Source organism: Tympanuchus pallidicinctus, unplaced genomic scaffold, assembly GCF_026119805.1.
Source record: "Tympanuchus pallidicinctus isolate F22 unplaced genomic scaffold, pur_lepc_1.0 scaffold56, whole genome shotgun sequence".
Taxonomy (NCBI): domain Eukaryota; kingdom Metazoa; phylum Chordata; class Aves; order Galliformes; family Phasianidae; genus Tympanuchus; species Tympanuchus pallidicinctus.
This window is the reverse complement of record NW_026294776.1, coordinates 74,846-92,459: the sequence shown is the minus strand read 5'-3', so window position 1 is coordinate 92,459 and position 17,614 is coordinate 74,846. Positions and strand designations below refer to the sequence as shown.

The 17,614-nt window shown below is 50.4% G+C and overlaps 1 protein-coding gene and 1 pseudogene across 5 annotated transcripts in view; both read left to right on the top strand.

The window, feature by feature from the left end:
- The window catches only part of LOC128091932 (zinc finger protein 3-like), a 168,259-nt gene extending 152,234 nt beyond the window's left edge, over positions 1–16,025 (top strand). For 3 of the 5 annotated variants that reach the window (XM_052705359.1, XM_052705358.1, XM_052705357.1), the window contains one exon: positions 14,203–16,025. In XM_052705359.1, coding sequence (XP_052561319.1) covers positions 14,203–15,095 — 893 coding nt within the window. In that variant the 3' untranslated portion in view covers positions 15,096–16,025. The remainder of the gene's footprint in view (positions 1–14,202) is intronic. The other 2 variants (XM_052705356.1, XM_052705355.1) reach the window with 1 other exon arrangement.
- LOC128091934 (zinc finger protein 660-like) overlaps positions 1–17,614 on the top strand; it is a 125,681-nt pseudogene that overhangs the window by 88,058 nt on the left and 20,009 nt on the right.

Sequence of the window (17,614 nt, the reverse complement as noted above, 5' to 3'; positions counted from 1 at the left end):
CCAGGCTGATGAATTTCCAGATATGCCCCTTGTGTTAACGACCTGACCACCCCCCATTCTCCTTCCAGGACTGCATCCCTTATTATTGCTGACCATTCTCCACCCCCATAGGTTGTACGCTTAAGCCACCACGTCCCCCCAGTCTCCCGCCAACTCTCCTTTCCCGAGAGGTGGCTTCATCATCGCTGGATGACGATTCCCCTGATTTGGGATTCAGAAGAATCGGCCGTGCTGGCAGCCTGGGGCAGGTAGATTGATCTGATCCATCCGTCACGGATGGGGTAGGCAGCGATGGGGTGGTGGGCTCAATCTTCTTGGGGCAGTCCAATGAGGCGAATTCGGATTGCAAACTTCAGCTTCCGGCATAATTGGTGGGGTTGATGGTTCAAAGACTGACTGTCCTCCCACCCCGAACACCGATTCTGTCGTCTTAGTGCCTTCAGCCAGGTCTAAAACTTGCATCACATTCTGGGCAGTATTTTTCTCTACCTAGTATTTCTTTAGGCAGTTAATAACCTCCTGCCAAGGGCTCTGCATCCTTTTTGCCCATTTTTCTACATCTATTACAGCGTCTCAAATAGCATCACCACTCCTTAATTTCGAAAAGACCTGTACTGAATCACTGAAATACCCTTTTGCCCGGCCCATTGTAACTAATGCAGATAGGCACTGAGCTTTACGCCTCACTTCTCTAAGAAGCTCTCTGATAATGACAGGGCTACCTCCAGCTCCATGTTTTCCTTCCCAGTTTTAGAGCGCGCTCACTCGACTGGCGTCCTTCCTCCCATAGCAAAGCCCCAAAGATTTTCAGACTGCCTCCGCTCCCTGTTCGGGCGCTATTTGGGAGGGGGATTGTGGGATCTTAGAGATGACTTGATAACAGTTAGCAGCTAAGTCCAACCTTTAATGGTCGAGCATCAGAATATATAACCTTACTTGTTGCCTTCTCATTGGGCACTACTCATTTACGTCAACCTGTAATCATGAGAACGTGAAGTTCCCCGCTACGCCTACTTCCCATAACAGCTTCCTCATACAGCTTAACTTGCAAGTAGTTGTTTACTCAAAATGCCTCACAAGGCTATCATGTTGTCACGGAGTTGACTAGATCAATCTATGTCTGTGACAGGGGCGACAGGCCTCTGCCCTCCCCCCCACCCCAGTCCCACAAAAAATGGGAAGGAAGGAAGGGAAGAAAAGAGCAGCGGCAACAATCTATGGAGGAAAACTTATTTTACTCTAATATTGGAATACAAGATAACACAATATATACAATTTAATTGAAATAGAGATTAATAAATCAGACAAGATGAGAGAGAGAGTTCCCGGGACCGATTCAAACCTGAAAAGCTTGGAACGGCGAGGAAAGCACCTCCAGCACCCACTGCAAGGCAGCAAGAGAGTGCTCCCCCCACCCGGAAGGGCCAGATCCCGTGACTTCTGTAATGTACAGGGATAAGTACCTGGGATTGGGCATTAACACTTTAATACCCCATACACGACATGATGTTTTGATGTGGAATACTGAAACCCAAAATAAAAACAAACAAACAAAAAACATAGAACCATGACACATGTCCTTGATACTCTGAACATGGCCTTGGTTTTCAAGCCAGTCCTCAACACATGTGCAAGGCTGTTACATGTTACTGGTTTCTCACATTGGCATCCAAAGCTGGAGGCCCTGTGTGCTGCAGCATCATCAGCATGAGTGAGAGGTGGTGGGAACGGTCCTGTGACGGGTGTGCTGTGTGTGATGGATGGCTCTGGGCTCTGCAGGCTGGAGATGCAGGGCAGGTGGGATGGGATGGGGTTGCTGTGTGTATTTGGTTGGATGGATGGAATGGAGCTTACAGTTCTGCTCACAGGAGCAGAAGTACTCTCTGTCTTGCTTAGGGGACTAAATATCAGTCAGTGGGCAAAATACAGTGTGAGGGCAATCATTTTGCTTCTCAAACTTCCTACTGCTGCTGTTATCTACAGTGACAATGTCTCACATTCTTTGAGTGAGGAAATGCAAAACTGTGCAGTCAGAACTCATGCCCCTAGAAGAACATTTAGAATGCAGGGCAGAGAGCCAGACAGGGCACTGCATCAATATCAGTGCCACCAAAAAAGGATGGACAGTCTCAGCAATTGGGGGCCCCTGGCTGGCGAGCACTGAGGCTCCCTTTTGCTGCTTGGCTGAAGGGCAGCATTGTGATCAAGGCTTTGGGTATTCTGATCTTGTGCAGGAAGAAACAGGGTGTGCGGGCTACTGATGGACTCGGACTGAGCAAGTGAGGCACACGTGCTGGGGAGCAAGCTCTCTGGAATGATTGCCAAGTCTTTAAACTAGGTCCAAAGAGGCAAGAGAGGGGAATTCAGTGTGGCAGAGAAGGGCTGAGGGATGTTGTCACTGTGGGAGATTGCAGGGAAAAACCTCTGAGCTGTCCCATAGGATCATACGGGGACTCCTCAGAGAAGGTCATGTTGCCAAGACCCCATCCAAAATCTTCCTGTGTCCCTCCAAGTGTTAATGCACCTGCTGCTTCCCTGAAGTGCCTGTAGACCAGTGCGCATAGCATGGGAAATGAACAGGATGAGCTGCAGATCTGTGTACCGTCACAGGGCCATGATCTCACTGCAGTCATGGAGATGTGGTGACACAGTTCATGTGACTGGAATGCTGCCATGGAGGGCTGTGTCCTTTTCAGGAACGATAGGCTGGGGAAGCAAGGTGGAGGAGTTGCCCTTATATGAGAGAGCTACTGGAATAGACTGAAGTGCACCTGTGAGAGGATGAAGAACGTGTGGAGTGCTTCTGGGTGGGAATGAAGAGCAGGGCTGGTATGGCCGACAGTGCGTGGGGTGTACTACAGTCACCAGATCAGAAGGATGAAGTCGATGAGGCCTTCTACATGCAGCTGGAAGTAGCCTTGCAATCCCATGCACTGGTTCTCACGGGGGACATGAATCATCCACATATCTGCTGCGTGCCCAATGGTCAGGGCTTGGAACTAAGCCCAACTGGAGACCCGTTACAAGTGATGTCCCCAAGAGGTCGGTACTGGGGCCCATCTTGCTTAATATCTTTACTGATGGCCTTGATGAAGGCACTGAGTGTGCCCTCAGTAAGTCTGCAGATGGCAACAAGCTGGGAGGTAGTGTTGATCTCCCTGAGGATAGGGACGCCCTTCAGAGGGATCTGGATAAGCTGGATTGTTGGGCTGAGGGGAATGGGATGAGGTTCAATAAGGCCAAATGCCAGTTCCTGCACTTTGGCCACAATAATCCCATACAGCTATAGGCTTGGGGCTGAGTGTCTGAATGACTGTGAAGAGGAAAGGGACCTGGGGGTGTTGGTTGATGCTCGGCTGAACACAAGCTGACAGTGTGCCCAGGTAGGCAAGAGGTCCAACGGCATCCTGGCCTGCATTAGAAATAGTGTGACCAGCAGGAGCAGGGAGGTCATCCTCTCCCTCTATTCAGCACTGGTGAGGCTGCACCTCAAATATTGTGTTCAGTTTTGGACCCCTCACTACAAGAAAGATGTTGAGGACCTGTAACATGTCCAGAGAAGGGCAACAAAACTGGTGAGGGGTCTGGAGCACAAATCCTATGAGGAGTGGCTGAGGGAGCTGGGATTGTTCAGTCTGGAGGAGGCTCAGGGGAGACCTCATTGCACTGTACAACTTCCTGAAGGGAGGTTGTGGTGCAAAAGGGTCTGGCTTCTTCTCCCAGGCAAATAGTAGGACCCGAGGAAATGACCAGAAGTTATACCAGAGGAGGTTTAGGTTGGACATTAGGAGAAACCTTTTCTCTCAAAGGGTGGTCAGGCACTGGAATGGCTGCCCAGGGAGGTGGTGGAGTCGCCGTCCCTGGTAGTGTTCAAGAGGTGCCTGGATGAGGAGCTATGAGATATGGTTTAGTAGTTTGTGGTACTAATAGGAATGGGAGGGTGGTTGGACTAGATGATCTTGCAGGTCGTTTCCAACCTTGTAATTCTGTGATTCTGTGATCTCCTTCTGTGTCTGGGTGAGCAGTCTGGTAGATGAGGGAAGGGATGTTGATGTAGTCGACCTAGACTTCAGCAAAGCCTTTGACACGGTCCCTCACAGGCTTCTTGTGGGGAAACTGGCTGCCCATGGTCTGAACAGGTTTACGCTTCTTTGGGTAAGGAACTGGCTGGAGGGCCGTGCCCAGTGGGAAGTGGTGAATGAAGTCCAGCTGGTGACTGTAAGATATTATTCTGTTAACCTCTGTGTCTCAAAGCTTGCTGGGGACACAGATGGACTTGTTCAAGTCCCGAGTAAGGACTGTGAAATCCTTTGTCTGAAGGACAGAGATTAACAAGTCCAGGCAAGTCCTGGGCAAAGGTTGTGAGATCCTTTGTCTGGGGGACGCAGATGGACAAGGCCAGGGGCAATGAGAGCGAGATGAACTGCAGCTAAATAGCTGTGAAGTGCTCCTTTGTGTGGACTTATCTCAGAATGTTGGCCATCTCAGGGGGTACTCAATGACTCTTGCTCAAAGCCCATCCTTGTCAGGTAGGCAGGAGAACAAGGAGGATAAAAGAGGAACTGAAAACCGTGAGGGTAGAGGGATTCCTGACGATCAGATTCCTCGTGAGGTGACTCCTGCATGCTGTCAAATTCTCCTGTGCCTGCTGCCTGAGCGCTGCTGCAGCTTCAAGGATTGGCTCCTCGACTTCCTTGTCTACCTGCTTGCTGCCCAAGGCCGGCCATGCTGCTGCTCCCTGTCCCTCTGCTGCATCTGCCTGGGACCTTCAAACGCCCTGCAACGGGACCGCTGCTGGATCCTGCTGGTGACTATCCCCGCTTTACACAAATCCTGCTTCTTTTCCATCTTTACTATCGCCCTCCTTCCCTTCCCCGTCTCCCTGTTTAGGTTTGGCAATAAACTGGATGGAACAACATATGAACTGTTGTTTCTTAATCTCATGCTGGGTATACAGATATTAAAAGAACCTCATCTCCCTCCTATAAATTGGAGCGAGACAGAGACCCGTTTCAACTGGTGTTCCCCAGGACTCGGTACTGTGGCCCATCCTGTTTAATATCTTTATTGATGACCTAGATGAGGGCATTGAGTGCACCTTCTGTAAGTTTGCAGATGACACCAAGCTGGGAGGTGGTGTGGATCTGCCTGAGGGTAGGGAGGCCCTTCAGAGGGATTTAGACAGGCTGGATCACTGGGCTGAGGTGAATGGGATGAGGTTCAACAAGGCCAAGTGTCGGGTCCTGCACTTTGGGTACAATAACCCTATGCACAATAACCCCATAACCCATATAGGCTTAGGGATGAGTGGCTGGATGACTGTGAAGAAGAGAGGGACCTGGGGGTGTTGGTTGATGTTCAGCTGAACATGAGCCAACAGTGTGCCCAGGTGGCCAAGAGAGCCAACAGCATCCTGGTCTGCATTAGAAATAGTGGAATGGAAATAGCACTATTAGCACTAATAGCATGGAAATGGAATGGAAATAGCCAGCAGGAGCAGGGAGGTGATCATCCCCCTCTACTCAGCACTGGTGAGGCCGCACCTCGAGTTCTGTGTTCAGTTTTGGGCTCCTCACTACAGGAAAGATATTGAGGTCCTGGAGCGTGTCCAGAGAAGGGCAAGAAACTGGTGAGGGGTCTGGAGCACGTGTCTTATGAGGAGCAGTTGAGGGAGCTGGGATGGTTCAGTCTGGAGGAGGCTCAGGGGAAACCTCACTGCACTGTACAACTTCCTGAAGGGAGGTTGTGGAGGAGAGGGATGTGGCCTCTTCTCCCAGGCAACAAGCAGGACACAGGGAAATGGCTGCAAGTTGTATCAGAGGAGGTTTAGATTAGACATGAGGAAGAACTATTTCTCTCACAGAGAGGTCAGGCAGTGGAATGGCTGCCCAGGGAGGTGGTGGAGTCACTGTCCCTGGCAGTGTTCAAGAGGTGTCTGAATGACAAGCTGCGTGATGAAGTTTAGGGCTTGTGGTTAGAATGGTGATGAGGAGAAGGTTGGACTGGATGATCTTGTAGGTCGTTTCCAACCTTGTGATTCTAAGATGATTCTATGATTCTATGTGCTTTGTTACGCTAATGAAGCGTTTCTCTCTGCTGGGTCTCTTTGCTTCCTTTGCTGCGGACATTCGCACATCCTTGTGGTCACACATCCCCACGTTGCTGCCCTGCCGTTCCTTTAACTCCTCTCAACCGTGAGCAGCTCCCAGCAAGAGGCAATCTCCGTCTGCCCTGCTCTCTAGGGCAGCATCTCCCTGCAGCTGGGTCACTTCCTCACTGAGCGCTGCCCATGGCACTGATGTCACGTTTCTACTCACTGAGCAAGTGAGTTGTATTTCGAACAACTTCCTATCCTGCTTCCTCAAGTCAGTCTTCTCTGCAAGGCATGAGCATGGTTAAGCTCTCTGCTGTACGAGGGCCGGCTCTGCTGTTTGCTGCTGTGGATCTACAGACTTCAAGGCCACCCAGAAGGAACCGCCCTCGGGGTAACCGGGGGTTTGTATCTGGGAAAGACTGCTTTCTGTTCTATTTCATTTTCTGTGGGGCAAAAGTGGATTCTTAGTTTCACTTGGCAATGTTTAAACCCTATGCATCTTTCTGCAGGGGATGTTCCTCTGACCTTTGCTGTGATCACAGCTGCAACTCTTTCCTTTCTGCTGATAACCCAGCTGTTCACATGACCAAAAGTGTTTCCTCCACTCAAAGCTTTCTAGAATGCTATGGTTTAGTAACAAAAGTGCCGGTTTCATTGTTGCAAAGAGGGTCTGCACATCCTCTTCTGATTCTGCTCTTGGGAACAAAACAGAAAAGAAAAAAAAAAAAAAAACAACCAAAAAACGAAAGAAAACCAATAACAAGCTAACAAAGAAGCCCACCTTAGTCTAGTTTGGGACTTGGTTCACCAGATTCTGCCAAGTGTTCTCACTTCTGTCCCACTCAAGCCTAAGCAGAACTTCCATATGTGTAGAAAAAACACAGTCCATGGCCTGAACAGGGTGACTTGTGGGAAATCCAACTCCATAACCACAAAATGATATAAAGCAGGTCTATTTTGAGTTACAGCACTGCGCACACAGGTTGGGAGCTGAGGGAGGAGGCTCTCCTAACCTGCACACTCTAAAGGGACAGTTTAAGGATGTTATAGAGACAAGTTACACACATGCAAGAATAGGAGAGGATATTACGATTGATTCTAAGAAAGTAGCCGTAGATTATTCTGATACTACACTTAGTATATGAGGAGATATTCATTGGTTCCAAGAAGTTGTTATAATATTCACCACCCCAATTGCTGAGTTATCGTGACTTACAGCTCCTATTCCTTGCTGTAGTGGCACAGCAAGGAACCAGTAAGTGAGCACGAGTGCCAGAAGTGTCTGTTTTGACTTTGATTGCTCTACACCTCCTTACCCAGTACACAATTCCTACACAGTTCTACAGAAATATGTTCCACATCAATTCCCCCCTTTTCTATAACCTGGCAAGCATCACGTCGCTAGATGATGCCATTCTCTCCTGGGGATTTATGGAAAACACGCCCCGCTCTCCATCTTTTGGTGCAGCTTATGCTGCTTCCATTAAACACACTCAAGAAATAACGTCACAACACGTACGAATATTCCAAGAAAGAGTAAGACTGCGCAAGCCTTGAAGAGTGGCTTTAGCCAGGCAAAGCTCGCTAACCAACTGGTTAATCTGCTCCACAGCTCTGTAAATCCAAACGAGGTATTATCCAAAGTAAATTGGTGGATCACTTGAATTTGTTCCCACTGTTTAGTGTGCACATCTGTGTCTTTTATTGAGTTGTGTCAGTTTTGATTAATTCTAGCCCACACCCCTCCTTCTTTGGCCGTCAGGAGATCAAGAGCCATTCCATTCTGCAATACTACTTGATTAAGAGAGGACACCTCTGTCTGCAATCCAAGTATAGCATCCATAGCTGAGTTCTTGATATTCTCCAGTGTAGCTGCTATACTAACAATTGCCTTTTCTGATTCACTTACTCCGGGACTAGGAATAAACCATCCAATAAAACTATGGAGCTCAGAGGGCCTGTCTATAAGGGAGTTATTCCCCACTTCACCCTTTTCCAAGAGCTTCTCAGCATGCCTGGGGGAGGAGCTGTTCCATTGCAGCACTATGCATCCTCCCACATAATGTCCTTCCAGTTCTCAGGAAGGGTCTTACATTGAGGCCTGCCTATAGCTGTACACTGAATTTAGGTCCTTTTTCCTCTTGTTCTGATTTTATTTGCACACCTACGCCTACTTCCTGCTCCACCCCACGGTGTCCAATTGGTGGAGCGAGTCCCACACTGAGGGATTTCCATTCTTCCATCTCTTGCTAAGGCTGTACATATCCTGCAATCAGTGAGCTTTAGGCTAACCACTGTTCCTTTAGTGATGTTTAAATAGGTATTTTCACACCAGGCTGAAGCAAGTCTTATGTAACACATGCAACCTATAGAACACATTCTAAACATATTGTCTCTCAATCCTTAGCTCCAGTGGTCCTGTCTTCTTAACAGTGCACTGGGGCTGAGATGTCTTCTTAACTCACGTGTAGCTCCACCACGCTTGCTCTTTCACCTTGATCGCTACAGATGATGCTCTGGAACCCCAAATCTTGGAATTGTCTCTTGTAACAATACTTTAGTTACTTCCTGCACCCTGTTGGTCCTGCAAGGGAAAAGCCTCTGGCCAACCTGAAAAGCTGTCTGTTAATACCAACGTATACCTGTACCCCCTTCTCTTGGGAGTTCAGAGAAATCATTTCGCCATTGTTGCCCAATGGACAAATTCCCTTCCCTATTTGTCCCATGGCACTCTGGGGCCTGTTCTAGGACTATTCTGTAAACAAATCTCACATTGCTGTGTTACCTGCTTAGTGGTGGTGTATAAATTCCAAGCCACAATCCGATGCCTCAAGTATTTATACAGGGTCTCAGTTCCCCAGTGAGTTTTCCTGTGCTCAGCCATGATTATGGCCCATAATAAGGTGGCGAGAACTCTTATTTTGTTCTGCACCCTAATCCACCCTCCTTCTCCCACATGCTCTCCTAAGTCCTCTATCAAGATTCGGTCTTATCTTGAATACCTTGCTTTACCCTCAGTTTAAACTCTTACTGTCTGGGACCAAAGTCTGCACCCCTGTGTCCTCTGCTTTGTGAATACTCTCCAAGCCCCCTCGATTAGGTTATCCAGGTCCTGCATTTTGCTTCCTTTAATCTGTAATTCACCAGGACAAAATACAGACATTCTCACTCTGATTAGCAGAAGACCTTGGGAGATGTGAACAAGTTCAGCAGAGAGGGACGGAGAAAACCAAACGATTGTGGCTTCCAGTTGTTCTAGTAAATCTTGCCCTAGGAAAGGCTTTGGTGAATTTGGCACCTACAAACATTTGTGTATCCCTACCTGTTTACCTATACTAAGTTGTAAAGGCTTAAGAAAATAAACCTCATTTTGCACTGGGATACTCAGATATCCAGTTTCCCAGGACTCTGCAGATGAAGGCTGGTCGCTTCCAGCGTCTCATCTCCTGCCTTGGCACAAAGAAGATGAACTGCTAAATGGTCATCACCTTCCAACCACCATCGATCACAGTTTTTTAGTGAAGTTGTCTTGCTCATGGGGCCCCCAGGCTCCCCAGCAGTATCTGAAGTGGAATTTGCCTGGGAACTTCCTTTCCCTGTGCTCCTCCATACTCAATTTCATTGATTCCTTATTGTTCCCCAAAGTCCACACCTCATAGCTAGTATGTTAGTGTGACCAAATGCATATTCCTCTTTAAAGCCCAGTCCACAACACCAACCGAAACGCCACTTTCCTCTATTCGACTGTAATCCCTGGACACTACTACAGGTCAAGCCTCTGATAACAAATACGAGGTTACACAAGCAGCCAATTAGACTCGATTCCCACATTCACACCACTCAGACCTTGCATCCAATAGTCAGCATTCACACCACACAGCAGCTGCTTATGAAGTCTCCATTGCTGGGTAATGGAATCTGCCTACTTCCCCAGGGCACGGGAACACCAAATTCCCCGGGCAAGAGCTATAACCAATGTCCCAGCAACAACAGCACTTGTATTGTATGTGGAATTCCACAAGCAATCATTTTATAACAGACACACTTAACAATCACAAAGATGACAACAACGAAAAACCAGTTTGGACGTTTACTTGTCACATGATCCTACCAGGCCCCTTCCTAGCAGCTAACTGCAAATGCCCCACAATACATTTTTGTTGTGATGATTTTTCCAAAGTATTCCAAAGCTTACATTCCTGAGCACATTATAGCCTCACTCCTGCAAGATTTCACCTGTGAGGTTCTTGGAATTCTCAGGATACCACCTCAAGTGGGACCCTGCTCCCAAGGGTTGTCCTCCCACAAGGATCGCCATGACCGAACCTCCAGCTATGGATCCACCCTCAACGGGAGCACCCTCGCTCCTTCACCCTTCAAGACGTGTAGAGTTTAAACATTGCCAAATGAAAATAGGAGCCAACAGAAAATGCAATAGAACAGGAAGCACTCTTCCCCAGACACAAACCCGCGGATAACCCGAGGGCAGTTCTGTCTGGGTGCCTTTAAAATCTGTAGATCTACAGCAGCGAACAGCAGAGCTAGCCCTTGTAGAACTTAACCTAAGGAAGCAAAGAGAACCAGCAGAAAGCGATGCTTCATTAGCATAACAATACGCAGCCCCCATCCCTGCCCCCCTCCCCCAGGTGCAGATGTGCCATGAGAACGAGCTGTGAAACTGCCCAAGGCCCGGCAGCCGGCTCGGGGCGTGCTCGCTGTGGGAATTGCTGCCTGCACCTGAGGCTGTGCCGAAGCGGCCAGAGCCTGGCTGGAAGCCGTCCGGGCAGCACGGCGGTGGCAGGAGGAGCAGCGAGGCCGTGCTGCGGCCAGCTCCGGGCTGAGGGCACTCGGCAGCCACTGCTCTCCGCGACACCCAGGAGCCCGGTTGCCCGCACCAGAGGCGGGAGCAGCCTGCTCCGCACCCAAGGTAGGAGCCCTTCGCGTCTCGTGCTGAGGAGCGCACGCTTCCTGTCCCCTGCCAGCAGCAGCGGGAAGGGAGCGGGGAGCGGGGAGCGTCACCGGGCGGGGCGGCACTGGCACTGCTGTAGCCCAGGTGGGAGCGCGGTCCCGACTCCAGCTCCTGCCCAGCACAGCAGGTTTGCTGGGCCAGACGGGCTGCAACGAGGCGAGTAGCGGTTCCTAGGCGTGTTGCAGCTCGGCTTGGGCTCCGAGGGGCGCAGGAAGGGGTTGGAGCTGGGACAGACAGCATGTGAGCAGAGGGCCTGAGCGTGCTCTGCTGCCCGGTTGTCTCTCTGTAACACAGCCCAGCTGGGACTGCGTTTCTCTCTCTGGGCCACGGGAGACACGAAATGACCTCGCTCTGCACGCATGCATTGATTACTGGAAATTTCAACTCCCCGGTGCCTTCTTTTGAGTGTCAGAACCTGAAGCCTCCAAGGGGGGAATTTCCACTCCCCTTTCCCTTCCCGAGCACCCCGCAGTTTCCCTTCGGGGACCCAGCAGGCAACATCTGCCTTTAGCGGGCCTTTCAGGCTTACCTTTTGTGTGCGTAGCGCTGGGCTGATGGCTCACCTGGGGTTGTGCAAACCCTTCCCAAGGCTTTTGTTCAGGCTGTCCCGGCAGCTGCCGGTGCCTTCAGCGCTCACCTGCGGGCCCTGTGTACGTCTAGCATCTGAGCCCCGACACTGGGCTGTGTAATAGAGGCTGAAAAGCTGGCAACCTGTGGGCTGACTGGAGCACACGTTGAGAACGTGTGCAGTAAAGTGTCAGTAAAGTGCAGCCCAGGCTGCCTCGTGCAAAGGGCGCACGGTGCTGAGAACCGTGCCCTGAAGTGAGCGCGGTGTGCGTGCGGAGCTGAATGGGAAGCGGCGCCCCATGGTGGGAGAGCATGGAGATGCCGCCGTCGAGGCAATGTTTCTGCAATGAGGGACGTGGGCTTTTTTATCTTGGAGAAGAGAAGGCTCGGGGAGACCTCCTTGTGGTCTTCCAAGACTTGGAGGAAACGTATAAACTGGAGGGGAACGGCTGTTTACAAGCGTGGATAGTGATGGGATATGGGGAATGGTTTTAATTTGAGACAGAGGAGATTATTTTAGATATCAGGAGAAAGTATTTCACTTTCTGAGTGTGTGCACAAGAGCAGTTTGCCCATAGAAGACATGGATTCCCCATCCTTTATTGTGTTCGAGACCAAGCTGAATGTGGCTCAGAGCAGACTGGTATGCTGGACGGTGTCTCTGCACGTAGCTGTTTGTTTTCAACCCCGGGTACTCTCTGATTCTGTGATTACCTTCAGATAATCACTCTAACAAAGCACCTTAGAGAAGCTCACAAAGCTCCAAACCAACCATGAGTCTCTTACAGAAGATCTGTGTCAGCAAGGTGTGTTGACATGAAGCTGAGTGGCATTTCTGTACAGGTATGAAATTGAGACCCATCCCTGATTGTGGGGAGATCCTGTCGTGCAGCCCATTGCTGTGCAGGAGAGCTCAAGGGGCACTTGGGCTGCTCCCTGTTTAGGGGTAAGATGACTGTCTCCTTGCTATGCATTGTCTTTAGGCACACAGTCCATGTACTCTCACCTGTTGAACCGGGTGTCAGTTCTTTGTGCCACCCAGTTGGAGTCAGCTTTGTGATTTGTAATCAGCTTCAGCCAGAGCGTTACCAGTGCTGTTGCTGCTTGTGTTCCTGTGCAAGGCCTGCTGTGCCATCCCCCAGGCAGTGCCCTGCAGATGGGCTGTGGAGGGCTGGGCTGGGACAGGGACTGCTGCGTTCCCTCACAGCTCCCCTGCCATTTCTCTTGTCCCTGCAGGCTCCAGTGAAACTTCTGCCTTCCAGCTGTGATCATCTCAGCTGCAGGAGAGCAGCAGATGGCCACAGCACATCCATCTCAGGTAGGGGCTGGGAGAAGCAGGCAGGAGAGGCCGAGGGGTGAAGGATGTGAATGCAGGGGGAGAGGGAGGTGGCCTCAGCCAGCGTGTGTGTGCTGGGGCCAGAGAAGCGGCTGGGACGGGAGTTTGTGTCCTGTGTGAGCTGCTTCCCTGGGCCTTGGCTGTTCCCAGCAAGGAGCCTCTTTGCTTGCAGGAGCCCGTGAGCTTTGCGGAGGTGGCCGTGTCTTTCAGCAGGGAGGAGTGGGCGCTGCTGGACCCTGCGCAGCGAGCGCTGTACCGGGACGTGATGCTGGAGACGTACCAGTGCGTGGCCTCGCTGGGTGAGGGCTTTGCTGCCTTTCCTCCTCGTTAGGGCACCTTAGGCTGTGCAGAATGAGCCTCTGCAGGCTGGAGTTAGTAAAATTGCCATGTAGTTACATATTGACAACTACAACAGCAACAAAGGAAAGACTGAGAAGCATGACTATCAGAATGGGTTAGTATGCGCAACAGACTGATAAAAGCCCCAGTGTCAGTTTTGGCAAGCAAGCATCAGCCTGGAGCAGGAGAACCAGCTCCCTGCAAACAGCCCTTGTGTTGCTGCATTGTATGGTGCCTCCAGCCCCAACAGACAGACCAATTTCAGGTTGTTACTTCTGCATTTGTTGCCTCTATTTTCCATTCATGGAATCATTGAATGGCAAGGTTGGAAACAACCTGCAAGATCATCTAGTCCATTCCCATGAACATTCTTGAAGCCTTGGGCACTGAGCTGTTTGGAAAATACTAAAGGAAACATTCTAATGGGTATGTGATTGCCCACTGTTATTATGTCCCTAACCTTGTTTTCACCATGGTGATGGATCTACTGCAAAGTTGCTGGTCAAGTGGCTGTGCCAGATTCTGGGAAACACTCTTATCTCCATATTTCTTCCATTGAAGCTCCACCTCGAGCCCCCAAACCCATGGTGATCTCCCTGCTTGAAGGAGGGGAAGAGCCCTGGATTCCAGATGTGCGTAGCCCTGAGGCCGTGCCAGGAGACCTCAGCCCAGGTGAGGTGGTGGAGGGAAGGAGGAGTTTGGGTCTGGAAGAGCCATCTCTGTCTGTGTGTTATTTTGGGCACTGTGTGCTATTTCTGGATTTCCTCTTTCATCCAGCAGGAACTGGGATTGCAGATGTACTGGAGGATCTGCAGGAAAGTGGTGTGGCCGAAAGGCGGTGGGGTGGTGTCTGTGTGGAAGAAATCAGAAGGGATGTCCAAGGAGGCCTGGAACAAGGTCAGGGTGAGCAGATCATGGAGCCACTGGGAAAGGGTCTGGGAAAGACAGGGAGGAGCCCGTTGGACTTCAACATAGGTCAGAGAGAGCCTGAAGAACCCAGGAGCAAGAATGTGAGCCAGAAGAAAAGGCAGAATCCATGCACTGAGTGTGGAAACAGCTTTGAAAAAGATTCCATCGTTGTTAACCACCAGTGCATGCGCTCAGCAATGAGTGCAAACAAGTGCTCTGATTGTGGGAAGAGCTTCAAATGGAGATCCCTCCTCATTGTCCACCAGCGTGTCCACACAGGAGAGAGACCCTACAAGTGCTCTGAGTGTGGGAAGAGCTTCAAAAGCAGTTCTGATGTGAAGAAACATGAGCGCATCCACACAGGAGAGAGACCCTGCAAGTGCTCTGAGTGTGGGAAGAACTTCAAAAGGAGATCCCACCTCATCTCCCACCAGCGCCACCATACAGAAGAGAGACCCTACAAGTGCTCTGAGTGTGGGAAAACCGTAAAAACCCGTTTCCACCTCACGTACCACCACCGCTTGCACACAGGAGAAAGACCCTACAAGTGCTCTGAGTGTGGGAAGAGCTTCAAAAGTTGTTCTGATTTAAAGCGCCACCAGCGCATCCACACAGAGGAGAGACCATATAGGTGTCCTGAGTGTGCAAAAAGCTTCAAAAGCAGTTCTGAATTGAAACGCCACCAGCGCATCCACACAGGAGAAAGACCCTATAAGTGTCCCGAGTGCGGGAAGAGCTTCAGAAGGAATTCTGAATTGAAGAGCCATCAGCACATGCACACTGGGGAGAGACCCTTCAAGTGTCCTGAGTGTGAGAAAAGCTTCAAACGCAGGTCTAATCTCAACACCCACAAGCACATCCACAGCGCACAGAGGCTGTAAAACATCCCCAGCATACAGGGAACCTTCAAAAGCAGTTCCAGCCTCATTACCTACCAACACAGCCACACAAGATACAGAGCCTGCAGAGCACCTGTCAGTGGTTTATGGGCTGGTTTGGCCCAGTTCCGTGACCAGCGGGTGGAGGGATTTCGCAAAATCTGTGCCTCTGGAAAAAAGGGAAACGGGACCCCAAAAAAATTAAAAACAGTGGGAACGACCTGAGGAGAAACAAACTGAGGTACCAGAGTGTCTGCACTTGGATGGAGTCCAATCCGTGCCTGCACCAGTGAGTTCACGTGGCAGGAAGCCTTAGAAATGCCTCAAGTGTGAGAAGGGCTTTGTGCAGAGTGCAGAGCTCCTCACTCACAGGAGATGGCACTCGTGGAAGAAGTGCTACAAATGTCCCATGTGTGGGCAGAGCTTTTGCCAGGGGATCCACTCAGTGCAGAGACCCTAGAAATGCCTGCACTGCAGGAAGAGCTTCATCCTGAGCTCAGTCGTCATTAAACATTGTCCAGTCCGTGTGATAAAGTGGCCCTGCAAGTGTCTCTGGTGCAGGAAATTTCCCTCTGAGCTGGCACCTGCTTTCTCATGGGGAAACCCCCTACAGAGAGACCTTACGAATGTTGGTGAGCCCAAGGATGGGGGAGACCCCAATGATTCTCCCCACACAGGAGGAGTTTGCAAAGGAGATGGCATCACTGGCACCCTCTGCAGAATGGATTTAACCCAGGAGCTTCCGATGGGCCTCTCTTTGCTACCCAAATCCTGTTTTCCTCTTCTGCTCTTACTGCCAGCAGCTTTTTGATGCCGTTTCCTAAGGAGAGGTGTCTGTGTGGGGATGTTCTGTGTGTCTGTGTGCATGTGTTGCTCTCAGTAATTTGTGAGTGTGCTGATGAATCTGAGGGAAGGGTCAGGAGAGCAGTAACGTGTCTCATGGAGGTATTCTGAAAATCATCTGTAGAGGAAAGGGAAGGGGGTCAATAAAGTAGCTGAGTTGTTCTGGAGCTTTCTTCACTGTCCTGTTTTTTGTTCTTAAAATAAATGTCAGCATGTGCAATGAGGAGAGGGAAAGGATTTGGTTTTGGTGCCTCCTCCAGCCCACTCCTTGCTTTTGGGAAGGCATTTCCCAACCAGGAGGGAGAAAACCAAGCCTTCTATTGGTGTCTATTGGCCTATTCTTTACAAGTCTTGTGTCTTTTCCTTCTTTTCCTTTCTGCTGTCACAGTTGCCACCCGAAAGTCAGTGCGCCCATTTTTGCCAGTCAGGAAACTGCCTGTTTGCAGGGCAGTATCTGTGTGCATGCTTATCTTTGCAGCTATAATCACAGAATCACAGAATTGTAGGGGTTGGAAAGGACCTCTAGAGATCATCGAGACCAACCCCCCTGCCAAAGCAGGTTCCCTACACCAGGTCGCACAGGTTGGCATCCAGGCAGGTCTTGAACATCTCCAGAGAAGGAGACTCCACCACCTCCCTGGGCAGCCTGTTCCAGTGCTCCATTAACCTCACTGTAAAGAAGTTCATGTGCACATTTGTGCGGAACTTCCTATACTGCAGTTTCCGGCCATTTCCCCTTGTCCTGTCTCCACTCACCACTGTAGAGACATTGGTCTCACCACTATGGCCCCCACACCTCAGATATTTATAGACCTGGATCAGGTCCCCTCTCAGTCTTCTTTTCTCAAGGCTGAACAGACCCAGTTCACTCAGCCTTTCCTCATAGCAGAGATGCTCCAGGCCCTTCATCATTTTTGTGGCCCTCCGCTGGACTCTCTCCAAGAGATCCCTGTCTTTTTTGTGCAGGAGAGGCCAGAACTGGACACAGTGCTCCAGATGAGGCCTTACCAGGGCAGAGCAGAGGGGGAGGATCACATTCATTGACTTGCTGGCCACGCTCTTTTCAATGCACCCCAGGATGCCATTGGCCTTTTTGGCCACCAGGGCACACTGCTGGCTCATGGCCAACCTGTCGTTCACAGGGATGCCCAGATAACAAGTGTGCAGTGCAGCTGTGAGCCCCCAGCCACATACAACACCTTTAGAAGCAGAAGGCCCCTGTGCTGTTGAGGGGCTCCTTCCTTCCCCCCACACATCTCCCTGCAGCTCCCTGGCTCTGCTGGACAGCCCTTTACACTTCAAAGGGATGGGATCCAAATGAATCAGTTGAGGCATCTTATCCTCAGGTTGAAGTCCTGGGTCCTGGAGGGAGTCAGCTCCCTCCCATGCCTCCCATACACCCAGTCAAACAAGTACTGACCACACATTTGGCCACAAGCTTCCCTCCTCTTCCACAGGCTTCCTTCTCCTCCATCTACATTAATTCCCATCTTTGTCTGGTGCAGTCACTATCACCTTATCAGCTCTCACTGACTACATTTCCCTCTTGCATCCCCACACTGCTATCCCCATGCTGGCTGTGCCTCCCTCTGCCTGACAGAGCTGCCATCTGTGTCACAGGGGTTGTGCCGCACTCACTGACATCTCTGTGTCTGCTGTAATAAAAAATGCCCTTAAAT